The sequence below is a fragment of the Myotis nattereri genome, assembly GCF_964212035.1.
Source record: "Myotis nattereri genome assembly, chromosome: 6".
In the NCBI taxonomy this organism is placed as follows: domain Eukaryota; kingdom Metazoa; phylum Chordata; class Mammalia; order Chiroptera; family Vespertilionidae; genus Myotis; species Myotis nattereri.
The window spans coordinates 86,481,963-86,502,993 of NC_138081.1; the positions used below are offsets into that span (position 1 = coordinate 86,481,963).

Here is a 21,031-nt window from a genome sequence, read left to right on the forward strand (position 1 = left end):
GCTAGATAGAGTGAAATGGAACCAAAACAAAGCAATACTTAGACCTCTAGTTTAAATATGGTAGTGTAAGTTAATATTTCCCCTTTCTCATATTAGAAGTAACCTCGAGGATTGAGTGAGAGTGGAGGGATAGCATATCATCAAAATTTTTAGCCACAAATGAGTTTTGAAGGTCAGCCAAAGGCAGTCAAAATAGGGCAAATACTACTAAGGCAGCTGAAGAACTTGAGAAAGGATATCATGGCTGCCATTAATGTGAAAAACAGCAAACTATGATTCTCAGGGGGAAAAAAGGAAAAAGAAAAAAGAAAGTGAATATATAGGGTGGGTCAAAAGTAGTTTTTCAGTTCATATGGAAAATAATACAGAAATAAATAATAATACAAATAAAAGCTGTGTTTTGTGTACTCACAAGTATAAACCCACTTTTGCCCATCTGTATTTCTAAGTAAAAACAACAGTCTGTTTTCCAGACTTTTCTATAGAATTTTATCTGCCCTTTTTCTTTACATTCTAGTGACTTGATTTTAAAACTAAATTATATTCCATTAGATAACAAAATTGCTATGTTGATTTTTCAGGGATTTTATAATCGATGGCTTATCAGTAGAGAGAAATCATGTTCTTGTTAGAATAAACCTTATTGGTGGGCCAATGGAACGAATTTTGCCTCCGAGGATACTACAGAAGGTGAGTGGGTAAGAGGAAGGGCAAATGTTTTCCTGACATATTTTGAAGCAACATAGCCAACTCAGATGGCACTAAACAGCAACTATCAAATGTCTATACCACAGAGTTGAACTCTTATTACTAGAAAAACTTTAGGATGAAAGCAAATACTTTAAAACAAAAGTACTATTTTTTTTTTAAATATATTTTATTGATTTTTCACAGAGAGGAAGGAGAGAGATAGAGAGTTAGAAACATCGATGAGAGAGAAACATCGATCAGCTGCCTCCTGCACATCTTCCACTGGGGATGTGCCCGCAACCCAGGTACATGCCCTTGACCGGAATCGAACCCAGGACCTTTCAGTCCGCAGGCCGACGCTCTATCCACTGAGCCAAACCGGTTTTGGCAAAAGTACTATTTTTCATGGCAGGGTTAAGAGTACTAGTTTGTGTTGCTGAGTAGGGTATTATGTTATTTAAAAGTTGTCATCTTCCTTTTGTGTTTTTGAATTTTTTAGTTTTGATTTCTTTCCCTTTCATGACACTTAATTTTTGTTAGATGTCTATATTCTTTTGTATTTAATTGGCAGTATTGTGTACCTCTCTATAAATAATAATAGTTTGGTTTTCTCGAAGTTTTTTTTTAATTTTTATTTATTTATTTGAGAGAGGGAGGGGAAAAAGGGGAGGGAAAGAAAGAGGAAGGGAGGAAGGGATCAATTTTTGTTGTTCCACTTATTTATGCAATCATTGGTTGATTATTATATGTGCCCTGAACAGAAATTGAATTTACAACCTTGGCATATTGGGATGACACGAACCATCTGAGCTATCTGGCTAGGGCAAGGGTTGGATTTTTATTGTTATTGTTATTAAGTACATTTTACTTTGACTCTCACTCTGGGACACATGAGGTAGGAACAATTGACAGTACAAAAGAAACAGTTTTTTGAGCAATATAGGAAATGCAGGTTTCTTTTGAAGACCATAATTTTCCTTTCATGACAGAAATACTAAAGCCATCATTCTACTTGCTAGAACCAGTTACCATATATTTGTCTTTATTGCTTATTTAATGTTGTTTCTAAGATATTTCATTTTAGTCATTATTCAGTAGAGCATTGAATTATAATGTCAAATAGCTTTTGACTAGTTGGACCACAACTCTAAAATTTTTATGAAACAAAGCCAATTTCTATGAATAGTATTTCAGAAGGCCTTAAAATTCAATGCTATATTAAACTGTTTTCGAAAGTAATCTGTCTTGCTTCATTTTAGGGTGATGACCCATATCCTTGGCCAATGTTTTCATCATATCCTTTACCAAACTGCTATCTGTCAGAAGGTATAAGAAATACTGATCAAAAGCAAGGTAAAATATTTGCTATCAAATGCCATGTTATTTTAGTGCTTTTGTTACAATTTCAAAAAAGAAAATATTGGAAAGGGAGATTAAAACTATTTTCATTCTGTTTGTGAATGTGGATATAGATACCTATTTCTTTGTACATTTTCACTTTTCCAAGTTTCTTATGAAATTAACATTAATATGATGCCAAATTTTATCAGAACATTTTTTTGGTTTAAAAAAGTAACTAATGATTTTTTATTAATTTATTCTATTTATATAGAACTTTATTCAACAGAGTAATATTTTTAGTATATGTGTGCTCAAGACTTGAAATATAAGTATATAAATTGTATAAATGTAATAAAATAAAAACTCAGATAACCACTTTAGAGTAGTTCATGAAATTTTAGAGACTATATTCAAGTAATCAGGTAATTGGATGGTAATATAGTGTGATGGGAGTTAAATAGACAATAAGAAAATTATGTTTAAAGCAAGGAATAAAGTATAAATATGTTTTTTGGTTTATAGAAGATAATTTTTGACAGAAAAAAATGACAGGTTAGAAGGAGCAAATTCGAAGAACTAGGAGTAGGTCAAGGATGAGATTTGTAATGTGAGGGTAAGAGTCACCAGAGGTAAGATGAGGCAGGGAGGCTAAGCTCAGACATGAGGCCAGTGTAGCTCAAGTTCAGGTGCTTAGACTTTTTCATAAGAACAATGAAAATTCAGACAGTTTTTAGACTAGAGAATTATAAGGAAAAATATAAACATATACAAACAAACTTCATTAATTTGAGAAGTTTAAGCTTAAATCAACATGAATTCCTTTATAATACCATCAAACTAACATTGAAAAGAAATAATATAAGATTGATTTCACATAGGATAGATTCTATGGAGTGATTCTTGAAAAATAGGATTTTTTTCTTCTTGTGAGACTTTATATGCCATTTACCTTTCCCTACATTTATTTGCTTTAAAAGAATCAATAGAAGCTATCAATCAGTATACATCATTTGTATTTCTATCCAGTGTTTGAGATATACATTATATATTTCACAATTGCATAGAAACAAAAATTCTATTTTTTCCTATTTACTTAGAGGTTAGGGAAAGAACATGAGGGAGCTTTTAAAGTTTTTAATATTTGTCTTTATAGCTCACTTTACAAATTTTGTCCTTGTGTTTTCCTCTTGTGTGACCTAATCTATTGCTTTCAGATATGTGGGAGTGATATTAAGTATTTTTCAAGAAGAGACTCTTGAGAGAGTATCATTTGGACTCTTTTCCTACTTGGCTCATATCTTTCCATGAACACAAACTGTTCTCAATGTTACTCTCGTTTTCAATCTTGCTTTTAGATTTTTAGTAAGTCCTTATATTTTGTCATCTTGTTTTAGGTTTCATCAGTCATTCTTCCACTCATTCCTTTTATTTGACATGTTTTAGGAGTGTTGATTATCAGGTGCTTCCCTAGACGTTGGAGATAGATGATGTGTGGTCCACTTGGTCCATTCTCAGTGCCTCAACTCCTCTCCTGATCTCTTTTCCTTATTGTGATATAACATTGTGATCTCTGCTAAGTTTCTCTTGGGAACAAATACTTACTTTTTTATCAGTTTTATTAACAATAAATTCATGATTAGTTTTATTGAGTGACTACTACATTCGATAATTTTTTTCCAAAACAGTTTGGTAAAAAAAAAAAGAAAAATTGACTTATTTTAAATTGAACAAGTCAGACAGAAATAAAAAAGCAAAGTAAATGGACACTTACCTAGAATAGGAAAAACTATGTCATCAATCCCTGGAAATCAGTGGTGAGAGGAGTATAATTTTACTCCCTGCTCTACTCTTGTACGTGATTTAGAAAAGGGAGTAATTACAACTTCTCTGTTGGGTGTAGAATAGAGCTGCTGAATGGTTAACCTCAGGGGCCCAGGGTGCTGCCAGGCACCATGCCGTGTGCCCAGGTCCATTTACTCGCCTCGTCTCCTGGAGAACTATTTCACGTCTGTCATCAAACCTTGTTCACCTCTTCCCCATCCGTGCTGTCGGATGATAACTTCGTTTGCTATTTTACTGATGAAAAAGAAACAGTCAAAAAATGTTTTCATGTGCTCCTGATACATAGGAACTCAGCGGCATCTGTGCCCCTTTTGGTTTTTATTACTATTCATATACTCCTTATGTTATTTGCAGAAGCCAGTTTCTCCCTTTGTGCACTGCATTCCTTTCCCTTTCTTATAAAAAATACTGCATCTATCAGTTCTCTCTCTTTTATTATTATTATTATTATTATTATTATTATTATTATTATTATATTTTAGAGAGCCAGGGAGAGTCTTCACTGTAGCTTCTTCATAAGCCAACAAGAATGGGGTTAATTCTTCCATGTTTCAAATACCTTATTTTGAACCCATTTCCCCCCTCACTATAATCCCATTTCTGTCCCTTTACTGCAAAGTTCTTTGCAGAAATGGTCTAATCTTGGTATTCCAGCTACTCTCTTTCCATTCTGTCTTGAAGCCACTTGAAAGCTAATCAGAATCTCAGCCCATCACTCCACCATAATAAAATCTCCCGGTCAGACCTCAGTCTTTGTCCTACTAGACCTAGCGTTGTGACTGAGCATTTCTGGTGCCTCCCTCTTTTTAGAAACACTGTATTCCCTTGGCTTTCAGGAACATACATTATGTAATTTTCCTCCTGCATTTTTGCACATCCTGTTTCCTCCTTTGTTGGATCGTTCACCCCTCGCCAACCTCTAAACTTTGGCGTACTCCAGGCCTCATTTCTCAGTTGTCTTTTTTTCAAGCTGTACTTTATTCTTGGGAGGATCGCCTCTAGTCATATGACTAAAATATTGTCCACCATGCTGATTGCTCTCAGATTTGTATTTCTAACCTCCATCTCTACCCTGAGCCTTGTACTCATATCTCACTGTCTACTTGATACCTCTGCTAGGTATCAGCATCTCAAACTGAAGTCTGGGATAAATTTCTGATACTCCCTCCGATATATTCCTTTGGTGTGCTTGCTCATTTCAGAATGGCACCCTTGTGTTCCAGGTTCTTTAGGCAATAAACCGGAAGGCATTCTTCGACTCTTCTCTGTCTTCAGACCTTACATCTAATGTGTCAGCATTTGCTCTTGACTTGACTCATCTGAAATGAACCACTTTCACCCATCCGCTACCAGTCATCTCTCCCTTGTAGTAACCTGCTACGTGTTCAGTGTGTTCTCAACACAGCAGCCAGTGTAATGCTGTTGAAATGTGGTTTGGATCATATTGCTCCTCAAATTGAAACCCTCTAATGGCCTCCCTGTAGCCTATAATGGTCAACATATTTGTGACTTTCTCTCTGTCATATGCTCTGTTTTATGTTAATTAGAAGCCTCTTTAATTCCATGTTTCCCCAATGTATTGGACAATAACTTCTATTGCCTTTCTGCTTGTCCTTAAAACACATTTGCATGAGACAATTTTTTTTCTCAATTTCACAGCAGTACCTAATAATTCCTCATAATAATACTGGTCCTGCATCTGCTGTGATTATTGTTAAGGAGGAGAAAAATGATCTAGGCCAGGGTTGGGCAACCCCTGGCACGCGTGCCAAACATGGCACACCAGTAACTTTTGCTGGCACGCTAAACCCTCTCTTATAATCTTCTTTTTACAATTTTTTTCTTAATATCGACTTTTTAATTTTTCAGATAAATTCAGTGCAGGTGCATCTTAGATAAATAAATAATTTTACATAACAAGTTATCTTAAAGACCATAGACATGGATTGAGAAGAGAGGGGAAGAGCAATTTCTATGCCCCTGCCTTAACTCTCCCTGCCTTCCTAGATCCGACCAGTGTTTTGGTTTCATCCACATACGCTTGTGAATCTTTGTTCTTAGTGATGAATTTTGTTAAGTCTCATAATAGGAGTAGCCTGACGGATGAAAGTAGTAGCTCGTGCATATCTCTGAAGGTCACAAAATATAAACCTGATATAAAATCTCTGTCATCAGTGATGCAGCAGCAAAAGTCCCACTAATAATATCAAACGGAGTCATAAAGTGTTCTGTCGGACTGCCAGTGTACATGTATACATTAAAAAATAAGTGTATTTTTCATCATCACATACTGTGTTTTTGTCGCTCGAATGAATTTCATTATTTCTTCAAGGTTCTTCACATAGGTATACCTTAAGAGATACCAAGTAGGCATAACATGTTCTCAAAAAATTAGGTTTGCCACGCAGAAGAATTTTGAGTCAGATTTTGCTGGTTTTGGCACGCACTCACAAAAAGGTTGCCCACCCTTGATCTAGGCCTTAGTGGACAACCCAGGAGGCACCTCAGGAAGAGATATAACATTTTGAATCAAATATTAATAGAATATATGTCATTCTGATGTTGCTGATGTGTCACTGATCCTGTACTCATAGTAGGATGGCAGAAAATGAGAGGAATCAGAATCATGTCTGGCTTTTCATTGTACCTAAGAGAATACAGTGGTGATGTCTGTATGAACTAAATGAGGAAAGTGGAGCCAAATGCATTTATAACAGGTATAAAACTAATTTGAAAATAATGTCTCTGGTTAAATACAGTGCGTAAATTAAACATTGTGTACTTTAAAAAATTATGGTTAAGCTGGTAGTATTTTAAGACACAAATTGCTGTTTTAAAGGCACGTATTCATATACATTTCATTTTGCTTTTTTATTTGGAAGTTAATGACTCACTGATTCTATTAGATGTTATTTGTGTTGTCATTTGCAATATAATTTCATTTTTGTGGGGAAAAAAATCACTCCAGTTGTATGCATATGGTGACATCTTTCTCATTTGTCTCCCAGCTCCTGGGTTTTCCCTCCTTCCTACAGTTAGCATCTCCGCGTCTGTTAAATTGCTTCTTGTTAGCTCATCGGCATCAGTGTTAGCTTTAGATGATTTATCTTCATCTGTAAATAAGAATCTTTTTTTTTTTTTAAAATATATTTTATTGATTTTTTACAGAGAGGAAGAGAGAGAGGTAGAGAGTTAGAAACATCGATGAGAGAGAAACATCGATCAGCTGCCTCCTGCACATCCCCCACTGGGGAAGTGCCCACAACCCAGGTACATGCCCTTGACCGGAATCAAACCCGGGACCTTTCAGTCCGCAAGCCGATGCTCTATCCACTGAGCCAAACCGGTTTCGGCTGTAAATGAGAATCTTGAGGTATCATCTGGTTCAGTTATTTTTCTTTGTGTACATTTAAGGGTCACCACATTAAAACATAAAATCCCTTTGAAAGCTACTGATTAATATTTTGTATGTACATTTGCACATATATGTGTACATATGTATAACTACACACATGCATATATATATGTGCCTATAATGTAACAAGGGGGCATATGAAAATCATCCTACACGTATGAAAAATTTATTTTTTTATATGTTAGAAATAACTTGTCAGAGTACCATCTCTCTGTTACGTGAAAGTTTAGATACATAAGAGGAAATGTATTAGTGCAGTAACATTGTCACCTGTGCAGAAGATAAGAAAGGCAAGGTGAATGGAGAAAGGAGGGTTGTACAATGGTTTAAGCAAGTATTGGTGGCATGTCGGCATGTGTTAAAGTGAACTATTGAAGATTGGTTCATAACGATTGTTTCCTCTTTGACACAGGAAGAGTGTGAGATGGGTAGCCGTCTGTTTTGTTTCGTTTTCGTGTTCCTAGGCTAAACTTAGCTCTCCTAGGAGTTGTTACACCCCTAACTGGCCAGTCTGCTCCACTGCATTCCACTTGGGTGTGTTCGGGTGGGGATTTCTTTCTCCCAGGAGGAAGGGAAATCCAGGCTTCCATCCTGAGAAGTAAAAACGGCTCGAGGGATTGGATAGCATGCTCTGGTTATTGGTGACTTATCTCAATAATAGACATTTGCTCCTTTTACTTCCCTTTCTGCCATCCTACATTCATTTTATTTATTACCTTTATAATGTGTACACAGGCTGAATTATAAAATAATCTGTAATCTAGTTTACCCTGTATCCTATATAATTCACTGCAGATGTCCTTCGATATCTGCGGGGAAGTGGTTCCATGACCCCCAGGATACCAAAATGTGCAGATGCTCTAGTCTGCCCTCATATCTGTGAGTTCCACATATGTGGAGACAGAGTGCCAACGTACTGTCTTTATCAAGAAATCATTTGGATTTATATTTACTCGGCTGAGGCTTTAAAGTGGAGAGTAATTTATGTTGTGTGTGTCATAGCCGGTGTGTTTCTATTACTCTTAACAGGCCCGACAGAATAGCAGAAGCATAGCACTGGCTCACAGTCATTGGAGGTCAGGCTACTTGGTGTTGATTGCCTCTCTTTGATCTTAGAAATTCAAATGGCTACTCACTGAAAGCCTCAAACATATTAGTAACTCCTAATGCAAGTGAACTCCGGGATGTTGCTAAGAACCCCTTAGGAGTCACTCTTTACCCATACATTCCTCCAGAGGCCCTTCTTGAAAGTTTACCTCCTTAGGGATTTCTAAGAAGTAAACAGAGTGACAGCTAATGTGAGCCACGTATATAAACAAACATATTACTTCCCCATTATTTCATTTCCCTTGCCATTTACATCTCATGTGCTTTCTGTAATTATCCTACATATTCTGTTCAACCATGTGGGTCTTAATTTGTACTTTTTAAAAACAGCTTTATTGAGACATAATTAACATACCATACACATCACCAATTGAAAGTGCAATTTTATATATTCACAGACATGTGCAGCCATCACCACAGACAATATTAAAACATTTTATCACCTCAAAAAGAAACCCAGTACCCTCTTTTCTGTCCTTTCCTCACCCAGCCCTGAGCAACCACTAATCTACATTCTGTCTCGAGAGATTTTTCTCTTCTGGGCTTTCGTAGGAATGGAATGATATAGTATGTGGTACTTTGTGACTGGCTTAACTTCCTTGGCATAATGTTTTTAAGGTTCATCCATGTTGTAGCATGCATAAGTACTTGCCTTTTTAGGGTCAGATAATATTCTGTTGTACAGCTGTAATATAATTTATTTACACATTGGTCTGCTGATGGACACTTGGATTGTTTTCACTTTTTGGCTATTATAAGTAGTGCTGCTATAAACAGTCCTGTACAAGTTTCTGCATGTTTTCATTGATCTAGAGTATATGTCTAGAAGTGGAATAAATGAATAATATGGTAATTCTGTGTTTAATAATTTGAGTATAACGTTAATGTTTGTTTAGCGAAATCTTAAGGTCCTCACTGTTTACTAAATCAAATACTCAGTAATGTGTCATGTTGTATAAAAACAAGAATACTCAGGAATTATGGTTATACGTCAATCAATTTTATGAGCTTTGAATATATCAATAATCCATTTTTATGAGTTTTTAATAAATGTAAATAACAATTGATAGTATAAGATGTGATTACAGAAAGATGTTTTCCTTTGAAAGCCATATATAGTCTGTGTTTTTAAAATAGAATTTGTTTCTTTACATGCTTAATATTAATACTTATTTTTCAATGTATCTAGCATGTCTTATAATAATAATACATGCTATATTTCTTATTAGACAACGATCTTGGCAAAATTTTATTACACTTCAAGATGTCTGATAAACAAACTGAGTGGATAGAAAACTGCCGAAGACAATTTTGCAAAATGATGAAGGCCAAACCTGATATAATCAGTGGAGGTGGTAAGTGCACTAATTTATTTATTTTTTTTGTATGAAAATTATATTAACAGAAGCTGTGTTTCCTGAAGATTAGTGCTGGCATGTCTAGAATACATAATACTAATTCCAGAAGTCCATTGATTTCTGAAAACTTGTGACCCTGGAGAACTAAAATTAAAATCTGAGGTTACTAAGCTTTCTTAGAAAACTGTCTAAGAGGTCTTGGTAGGCAAAACTTAAGCACTGTTTTATCTTTGCCCATGTAACAGTTTGCTTGGTTTTACTCACTTTCACCAGCACATAGCATACTGCTTTGGATAGTAATATCCTAGAGTTTGTTTTTAAAGTTAAGAAGTGTTTCATGACATAAATTAATTTTCTTGAGTTATGGATAATGGAATTTCAGTGCATTGAAGAGCTTCACTGCCCTACAATCCTGTGTGCTGCCTACCCTGGCAAGCTTAGTTTTGGTTCGATCGCCTTGAACAGATACCATCTGTTGCAAAATATATAAAACAAATAATATACACTGGTTTTGAAAGAGACGTGAGCTATTCATTGATCTTGGACTTGGAGTTCACATAATTTTTTTGTGTATGCGTGAATAATTACGATAAGATATTGTAGTCTGATTAGTGATAATTTTCTTTCTGTATTGAAATCATTTAGCATTCTGAAGTAATCCTTAGAGGATCTAAAGATAACAGATGATTCTTTTCCAGTTTTACATTCATAGGTTCTCAGTGAAGCTATTTTATATCAGAAGCATTGTTAAGAATATTAAAATGCTGTGTGTTTTGAATTGGACCCCCTAAAGGGTATAACTAAAGATGTTCAGATGACTTTTATGTACCAGTCTGTTATTTAGAGATGCATTATCATGTATTATTCTTGTTCTTTAATATTCTAATTATTCTCTTGTTTATTACAGCTTTAGTAGAATTACTTGAAAAATTTGTGCTTCATCTCTCTGAAAGCCCATCGGAATGCTATTTCCCCTCCGTAGTATATTCAGGTACATATTAAACATTTTGAATTTTGAAAAGTATTTAGTGTGCAAATAGATATTTCATAGAGACGTGTAATTAGATAACAGATATGCACAAGTTTTCTCATCCTAAAAATCTTTCATATACATTCCAGATATCTTTTTTTTAATATATATTTTATTGATTTTTTTACAGAGAGGAAGGGAGAGAGATAGAGAGTTAGAAACATCGACGAGAGAGAAACATCGATCAGCTGCCTTCTGCACATCTCCCACTGGGGATGTGCCTGCAACCCAGGTACATGCCCTTGACCGGAATCGAACCTGGGACTTTTCAGTCCACAGGCCGATGCTGTAGCCACTGAGCCAAACCGGTTTTGGCATTCCAGATATCTTTTAATCTCTTCTGTGTAAATGTCTGAGTTTCCTTGTAACTTTCTAACTTAATATATATATATATATATATATATATATATATATATATATATGTGTGTGTGTGTGTGTATATTGATTTCAGTGAGGAAGGGAGAGGGAGAAGGAGATGGAAACATCAATGATGAGAGAATCATTGATTGGCTGCCTCATGCATGCCCCCTATGGGTATTGAACCCAAAACCCTGGCATGTGCCCTGAACAGAAATCGAACTGTGACCTCATTCATAGGTAGACATTCAACCTCTGAGCCACACCCGCTGGGCTCTAACTCCTTTCTGAGCCCTTTTAATTTGTCTACCTTTTAAAAACTGTTTTTCCTTAAGACGATATCATCCACTCTGCTCATTTAATACACTGTCTCCTCGCCCCCCATGATCTCATCTGTTCATACTGTTTTACATACGTCACATTCTGATGATTTGTAAATGTATATCTTCCACTTAGAGACCTGCTATAAGCTTTATTTTCATATTTCCAACTGCTTGATAGGTAAACGTCACCTGGATGTGCTACAGAAACCCTCGATTCTAAATGTCCAGTAGGGACCTTGCCTCATCGTGCCTTTTTGATATACATCCTCTTCTCACCTTGCCTATTTTGGTTGGTATTACAGTCATCTGCTGTCCATCTAAGCCAGAAACCAAGGAATGATGAACTCTCTTACATCCATATTTTCCTCCCAATTACCAAACCATTTTAAATCTGTGTTCTTAATCTATCTCAAATTTATCTACACACACACACACACACACACACACGTGTGTATATATATTTTAAATCTTTATTCTTGAAAGTATTACATAGGTGCTCCTTTTCCCCCCCTTCAACCTCTTCCAGCCTGCTCCCATCCTCCCCCGCCCCCCTCAGGCCCTCACCACCCCATCTACTTATATTGATTTCTACTCTTTTATTTTATGTTAGTTTAGGCCACCATTACTTTTGTTTAGGGTATTACAACAGCCTCTTTACCTGGGGTCTCTAATTGGAGTCTGATTTTTTTTTCAAAGGTATTCTTTATGCTGCTTCAGAGTGATATTTGAAGCCCAGATCTGATCCACTCATCCTCTCCCCCATAGAAGCTTATACCACTTACACCACTGCACAAATTATAAGGCTCTTACCATGATACCTGAGGCCTCAAATTAGACTTGCCATTTGTTCCTCTCTAGTATCATCTCTTTCTCACATTTGTTTTTCAGGAACACTAAACTGTTAGCAGCACCGCCAACTTCCTCTTCCCTCACTACACACACACATTCATTTATTCAACAAGTAGATACTGTCCTTTGCTATGTGATAGAACTTCTCTAAGCATTCAGACACAGCATTGAACAAAAGAGAAACAAATCTTGCCCTAATAGAATTGACCTTCTGGTAGGAAGACAGATGATAAATAAGTAAAAGATTCAGTATGTCAAATGGTATGGTGATAGATGAGAATTTTTCAGCAGGACAGGGAGGTGGGGCATGCTAGTTGAGGGTGAGGATTACAATATTAAATAGTGTTCAGACCAGCAGAAGTCGGTACAAGATATATGGGTATTTTCAGGGAAAGAGAATTTCAGCAAGTGACACCAAAGAGGACTAGTATGGCTAAAAAGAAGTAAGAGGGAAGAATTGTTTGTGTGGAAGTCATAGAGGAGAGATTTTGAAAATTATTGCAGGGTCTTAAACATAGGATTGACATGCTCTGATTTACGTTGTTAAAAGATCACTGTGGTTGCTATATTGAGAAAAGAATGAAGTAGGCATAATCATTGCATTTAAAATCAGAACATTGAGGTAAATAGGAAAGAAAACAGAAATTGTGAAGAGAATTTTGAAGAAAAGCATTTGTGAAAAGAATTATAACTTTATAAGTGAACCTAATAATGTACGTGAAAAGAATACAGGGAATAATGGTCAAGTCTATGAGTAAGAGAGGAAATCAGTAAGCAGTGGTAATCATGGAGATTTGCATGGCCAAGAGTGGGGATCTCTAGTCTGCAGCATAATAATCTCCAGTTTCTATAACTTTCCTTGACATATTGTTCTCTTGGATTATATTTTCTGTATTATCTATAATTAACATTATGTTGTATGTGTTATCCAAATAGTCAACCTGATTGCTCAGTATACATGTATTTACTGCCCTTTGTTGTACTTCTAAATTATGAGGAGACCTCATGTGTAGTCTTTTTTTAATGTAGCATGTAGGCAGATAAACCCTGAATGTGAATTTAAATTTCTTTAAAGGCTCCAGTTGAATAATCATCCACTGGAATTTTAGAGTACAGCAAAAAGAAAGTGGCTTCCTATGGGTTAACTATTGAGTATTTATTATGATACTAGAGGCCCGGTGCACAAAAATTTGTGCACTCTGGGGGGAGGGGGGTCCCTCAGCCCGGCCTGTGCCCTCTCGCAGTCTGGGACCCCTCGGGAGATAACGACCTGCTGGCTTAGGCCTGCTCCCGAGTGGCAGAGGGCAGGCCCAATCCCTAGGTGCAGCCTCTGGTCGGGCTCAGAGCAGGGCCTATTGGGGAGTTGGGGCGCCGCCCCGTCATGCACAGAGCAGGGCAGATTGGGAGGTTGTGATGCCACCCTCAGTCACGCTCAGGGTAGGGCCAATTGGGGGGTTGGGGCACCGTCCCCTGTCACACTCAAGGCAGGGTCGATGGGGAGGTTACGGCGCCACCCCGTCATGCACAGAGCAGGGCCAATCGGGGTTGGGGCGCTGCCCCGTCACACACAGATCAGGGCCCATCAGGGGGTTGGGGCACCACCCTCTATCACCCACAGAGCAGGGCCGATCAGGGGGTTGGGGCGCTGCCACTCTCACACTCAGGGCAGGGCCGATGGGGAGGTTATGGCTCTACCCCGTCACACACAAAGCAGGGCCCGTGGTGGGGGGGTTGGGGAGCTCCCCCCTATCAGGCACAGAGCAGGGCTGCTCAGGGGGTTGGGGCCCCACCCCCTGTCACACAGAGCCGCAGGGCGATCAGGGGGTTTGGGCGCTGCCCCCTGTCACGCTGATCCCGGTGCTGGGAGGCATATTACCCTTTTACTATATAGGGTAGAGGCCTGGTGCATGGGTGGGGCCAGCTGGTTTGCACTGAAGGGTGTCCTGGATCAGGGTGGGGGTCCCCACTGGGGTGCCTCGCCAGTCTGGGTGAGGGACTGAGGGCTGTTTTCAGGCTGGGAGTGACTGAAGTTCCCAACCGCTCCTTTTTTTCTTTTTTTTTCTTTTTTATTCTGGGCCAGCTTTACCTTGAGGCTTGGCTCCAGCTCTTAGGCCTCTGCGGCTAAAAGTAGGTCTCTGGCCTTTGCTTACAATGTTGCGAGTCTGCTGGCTGAAGTCTGGCGGTATTTGTTACAATGTTTCTTAAACTGCCCGCTCAGAGGCCTGCAGCCGCAGGTGGGGAACGTTGGTTTCCTCCAACAATCCTCTGTCACTGAGGCAAGCAAGCCTCCTGTTAGTTTCAAGCTGCCTGGCTGCCGGCCGCCATCTTGGCTGATAGTTAATTTGCATATCTCGCTGATTAGCCAATGAAAAGGGTAGCGGTTGTACGCCAATTACCATGTTTCTCTTTTATTAGTGTAGATCATAATTTTGATGGTAGTATTGTTTTCTTCCCATGGCCTTAGCTATCCTCATCCTTTATCATTTGTTTTTTGGCTGGTGGAACAATGGTTTGCTATTATGAAATTTCACTTTATTTACTTTAACTATACAAAAACTGTTCTGATATAAGGATATTTCAAGGCAAATGCTGAATAGATATATTCAATGCTTTTTCGTGTTTCTGGAAATGAGAAATTGATTGTCTTTTTAAAAATGACAGTTTGCTAAACCCTAAGGTAGCCGAAATTAGAATAACACAGTCATCCATCTGTTGTTAGCTCCCTCAGGATTTCAATCTATTATAAAATTTGCAAATCTGAAAAAATCAAATTAGTTTGGCTGTTTATCCCCTTGAAGAAAGAGGAAAGAACAAACAGAGAAAGTTCTGCACATTTGCAGATTGTAAATCCATACTGGTTTCTTTCCAAATCTTAACAGACAATAACATTTTGTTGGCCCAGTTCTCTGTAACAAGTTGGGGAATTTCTACTACTATAATTGCTTCTTTGAGATGATAAATTAAGTAGTCCTTTTAAGGTAGTAAATATTTTAATGTTTTCTCTTTGTGTTGTTAATCAAAAGACTGAAAAAATATTTAAAAAGTTGCAATTCTAGCCCTAGCTGGTTTGGCTCAGTGGATTAAGTGTCAGCTAGCAGACCCAAGGGTCCCAGGTTCGATTCCGGTCAAGGGCACATACCTGGGTTGCGGGCTTGGTCTAACGTGCAGGAGGCATCCAATCAATGATTCCCTCTGATCACTGATGTTTCTATCTCTCCCTTCCTCTCTGAAATAAATAAAAATATTTTAAAAAGTTGCAATTCTGTCTTTTGACTACTAAAATATTTTTAAACTTAATATATACAGTTAAACACCTTTATACTTTCTTTGGGTATTCAACAAATATGCTCTTTTCTGCCGAAACCGGTTTGGCTCAGTGGATAGAGCGTCGGCCTGCGGACTGAAAGGTCCCAGGTTCGATTCCGGTCAAGGGCATGTACCTGGGTTGCGGGCACATCCCCCGTGGGGGGTGTGCAGGAGGCAGCTGATCGATGTTTCTCTCTCATCGATGTTTCTAACTCTCTATCTCTCTCCCTTTCTCTCTGTAAAAAAATCAATAAAATATATTTTTTAAAAAAATATGCTCTTTTCTATTACATTTATGGAGCATGTTTGTATGTTCTAATATTGCAAGGAGGTATCTATATCTATCTATCGATAAAATAGAGAAATATGCTAATTAACCGGGATGCTGTAACGGTTCGACCAGACAGGAAGAGGTTGTGCACGCGTCGGTGGGGGAGGGCCTGATCAGCAGCGGCCATGGCTGCTTCAAGGGCCAGAGAGGGAGTGGGCAGTGCGGCATGATTTCCAATCGTGTGCTGGGCTCCTAGTATAATATAAATATCCCTCACCTCAAGGAAGGAAGACAGAACATGCATCTAAAGTGATGAATTAAGTAAATGGCAGCAGATGGTAAGATAGAAAATGAAGAAATGAGGGAAAACTGATCATTTTTAGCTGGCTACTTTGTTTCAGGCAATCTGCTGGGGCCTTTAAGTATCTTATTTGCATTGGGTTATTATCAAATTAAGGGTTTTGTTGTGAGTGCCATAGTGTTTAGTGGAAAGGATGATCATTGTTGACTATACTGGGAGATAAGAGGAGGAAGTGATAATAGAGCAGGACAGATGGCACTAGTACTGCTATTACAGATGAAAGAGATAGGAGAGGAGAAGGCTTATGGGTAATTGCAAAATTAAAGACATGGAAAGAGAAGTGCTTTTTACCAAAAAACACTGACTATGCTAGTTAGGAGACAGACTCTTATAGTAGCTTTGTCACCAGGAATTAGATTTTAAGTCATTACGAATTGAATAGAATGGATAGATAAAGCCACATGTTGAAAAAGAAGCAACAGAATCTTCAGACTTGCTTTGGGGAAAGAAGGACATAGGAGGAAGAATACTGACCGGTTAATATCTTTGAGTGATTGAGAGTCCTCTCACTTTATAACCGATACAGCAGGGCTTCAGGAAAGTCAGTAAACAGTCAAGCAGTCACTGCTTCTTCAACCATGAATTCATCTTTGAGAAGGTCTTTACTTTTCTGAAAATTTACTGTTTTCCATGCCATTAGCCAAGTGCCAGGCAGAATAGATTTGATGTCTTCTACCACTGCTCTTTGTTCTGTCTCTGAAAACCACAAAATAGAACAGAATGCATGGCCAGAGTGAGTGATATCAGTGAATATTAAGTAAAATTTTTTCAACTCATTTTGTTCTGAGACTATTAAATTTATAATTAAAATGACTGGTTATTTCAAATAATTGCTTGAATATTAATGCTGAGATTGAATTACACATTGCTAAGAAACTAGGGTAAGTAGGGCGCTTTAGGTGTCATTGTTTGGTTGAATTTTTTCAACAACTTATTTTATTAAGCTTTTTATAGACTCCAGGGATTAGGGAGTCATATTATCCATTTGTTAGTTGATTTCAATATACAGAATATATTTTTAAGTCCAAATCTATTTCCATATCCACCTTGCTTCTAGATTGATATATAAAATACCACTTATTTTGTTGTTCAGTGAATGCTTGTTCATTTATTTATTCATTCATCTACTCATTCATCCATTCAGCAGTAGTATTATTACAAGCACACAGATCTGTATATTAATGAAGATAAATATTTTTATGCTTAATAATCCAATTTTATATGTATTAGAATTCTGTTATCTAATTTAACTTAAAACTGTTCTGGCAATAGTTTATAGAAATGAATATTATCGTATCACATTATCATAGTTGATAGCAGGTAGGAATATACCATGACTATAAGAATAATAAACTTGGCATGTTTATCTTAATTGAAATTATTTAAATTTTGCAAAATCAGCCAATGTCACCAACACTATAGCACTAAAGTTTTATATATTTAAACTTGGGGAATTAAAATATAATTAATCATAGAATATAGGCTCACCAGGAATGGATTCAGGTACTGAAACAAAAAGAACTTCCTGATGATTACCCAATGAACTTCACCTGAATTTCTCCTTCCTCTGTCTCTCCCTCTCCTTGTATGTTGCATTTATTCCCCATTGCTAGAGACCCATGGCACCTCATAGCCCTGTAATTAATAAGGAGAGAAATCCTTACTTCAGTCCAGTTTGAAAAAATCTGAAGAGAAGACACTGAGTAGTCTCCTTTGCTTAACCTGTTGCTACAAGTGAAAAACGGTTATCATTCTCCCCTAGACATAGAAGGTACATCTGTTAGGTACATATGCACCCCTATGTTCATAGCAGCACAGTTTATAATAGCTAAGATTTGGAAACAGCCTAAGTGCCCATCAGCAGATGAGTGGATTAAAAAACAGTGGTACATCTACACAATGGAATACTACGCTGCTATAAAAAAGAAGGAACTTTTACTATTTGCAACAGCGTGGATGGACCAGGAGAGCATTATGCTAAGTGAAATAAGCCAGACAGAGAAAGATAAATATTACATGATCTCACTCATATGTGGGATATAATGAACAACATAAATAAAAATATGTTGTTGATAAAAAAAAAATAGATCCAGAGACTAAGAAACACTGATCAGACCATCCAACCTCAGAGAGGTGGCGGGGGAGTGGGGTGGAGGGTAAGAGATCAACCAAAGGACTTGTATGCATGCATAACCAATGGCCACGGACACTGAGGCAGTGGGGGCTTGTCCTGGAGGGTGGGAGTGGCATGCGAGGGGAGGGTGTCAATGGGGGGGGGGGGTGGAAGGAGACATATGTAATACTTTAGACAATAAAAAAAAAATGGAAATAAAACACTTTAGATCTGTGAGGAATTCCTGGGCATGAGACTTTCTTTGTTAAAACCATGAAAGTCCTAGGTTAACTAGGTTAACCTTAACTCTAAGAGTGCTAAAAGATGAATTATTGCTGGTCCAAAGAGTAGATGTTTGATAACAGTGATGCTTGATTTGTTCTTCCCTATCTCTATAGATCTCAAGTCTATCCATATTTTAGAGTTCAATTTAAATCCCTTGCCTTCCTAATCTCTCCCTCTTATGAATTCACATAACATTTTATCGGTACCATTCTTATTCCTCTTAGCACTTTAAAAAATTAGAGCTATCTATATACAAATTTTATCTCTGACACTACATGGAAAGTTCCTTTAGAACACGATGTATTATTTATCTTTTATCCTCCATAGCTTCTAGCCTGGTGTGCTACACCTACTTTTATCAGAAAGGTCTATTACAAGGAATGAATGAGTCCATGAGTTAAGTAGATTATATTGATAGTATGCGATGCACCAATATGTAATGGGAGGGAAAGAAAATTCGTGATATGAGATTCGGAAAACGTAGCCTTTGGGCCTCTCTACCAGTAGATAATATGTGATTATGGACAATTCTCTTAATCCTGTATATTTGTGTATATGCACACTACCATTTCTTCAGCCAAAAACTGAAAGTTTCAACTAGACTTTCAGTGCTATCTAGTGATGCTTTTCAGTGTCCTCCAGTGTTCTCAAGGACTAATCTAAACTTTCAACTTCTCTTATAGTTCTCCATCTGAACAACCCCTCCTTCACATTTTAAAATGTCTTTGTACTTATATTAATATGTAAATCTTTCCAGGTGCTTTTTCTTCTTTTTTAATTGAATTTATTGGGGTGACATTAATAAAATTATTTAGGTTTCAGGGATACAGTTCTATAATACAACATCTGTATATTGTATTGTGTGTTCACCACCCCAAGTCAAGTCTCCTTTTATCACCATTTATCCCCGTTTTACCCTCTTCTACCCCCACCCTCCTTTTTCTCTGATAATCACCATACTGTTGTCTATGAGTTTTGTTTGTTTGTTTTTGCTTAATCCCTTTACCTTTTTCACCCAGTTTCCCTCCCCCCTCCCCTCTGACAGTCTATTCTCTGTATATATGAATCGGTTTCTATTTTGTTTGTTAGTTTATTTTGTTAATTATATTCCACATATAAGTGAAATCATATGGTATTTGTCTTTCTCTGACTGGCTTATTTCACCTAACTATCATCATAAATCAGCAAACAAGAAGCGTTGGTGAGAATGTGGAGAAAAGAGAGCCCCTTCTTCACTTTTGGTAGAAGATCACAATTCCTACTTGACAGAGAATTCGCCTGCAGGAAGAAACTTGTTCACTCCACCTCCTACATTGTTGTGCATTATAACTAGAATACTGATTTTTCCTTCCTGACACTCATACTTAAGTCTTTAAGAAGTAAATGGATATATGTACATGTATATGTATATACATATACACACGCATATATATATACACATGTATACATATATATACACATGTGTATATATATATTAATAATTCAAAACATTATATATACTTTGCTTAAGGAAAGTGCAATACTCTAGACTGTTTTGGGGTTAATAGCTTTTGTGTTTTGAGAACCAAGTGAAAATAGATGATTCAAAACTATGATTAGTTGTTTTGTATTTAATATGCTTTTAAAAATGCTTTTATAGGAGAAAGATTATTTGTAAAAATTTTCCTGTTAATTCCTTTGAAAATATAATTAACAGTTCTTAAAAGAACAAATTCACCAGTGTTTTCAAAATTCACAGTAAAATATGTAAAAATATTGCTTTCATCAATTTTCAATTAAAATATTATGCAGACTTTTATACATTTTTATAACCCAATTTTCTGTTGTTTTTAGCTACTGATGCAAATGTGAAGAGCGAAAGTCTTTCATTGGTGCAGCAGCTTGGCATTAAAATGACTGTCAGGTGGGTGAGTGGGAAGAGATCAGCCAAAGAACTTGTACGCCTATAGGCATAACTCATGGACACAGACACTAGGGAGGTGAAGGCCTGGGGTTGGGGGCAGGGGTGGGCTATGAAGGGTCAATGTGAGAAAAAAGGGGACATCTGTAATACTTTTAACAATAAAGATTTTTTTAAAAGTGACTGTCAGGTATATTATAGGGAAATATACCTCCCTTGTGTATATCTAGAATTTTTTTATCAACCTGATATGTGCTTAATAGTATTTAATTTAACAACCAACTGTTTGGTATAATTTATTTTATTTTGGCATATTTTAAATGAAGAATTTATCATTCAGAAAATAATTTTATTTTTAGGATATTGACACATGATTAAATTACCTTTATAGGTAAATCAGTTATGACTCATTATTATTTCAGAGTTTAATTTCAGTGTATTTAAGCTTCTATGACTATCTGGTTTTTCCCCAGAAGTAACTGT

At 37.0% G+C, this 21,031-nt stretch overlaps 1 protein-coding gene across 1 annotated transcript in view; it reads left to right on the top strand.

The window, feature by feature from the left end:
* Positions 1 to 21,031, top strand: part of TBC1D32 (TBC1 domain family member 32) — a 127,258-nt gene that overhangs the window by 81,763 nt on the left and 24,464 nt on the right. The window contains 5 exon segments of the mRNA XM_081094753.1: positions 582 to 690; positions 1,950 to 2,043; positions 9,625 to 9,750; positions 10,661 to 10,744; positions 20,482 to 20,551. Of these exon segments, the coding sequence (XP_080950879.1) occupies positions 582 to 690; positions 1,950 to 2,043; positions 9,625 to 9,750; positions 10,661 to 10,744; positions 20,482 to 20,551 (483 nt within the window).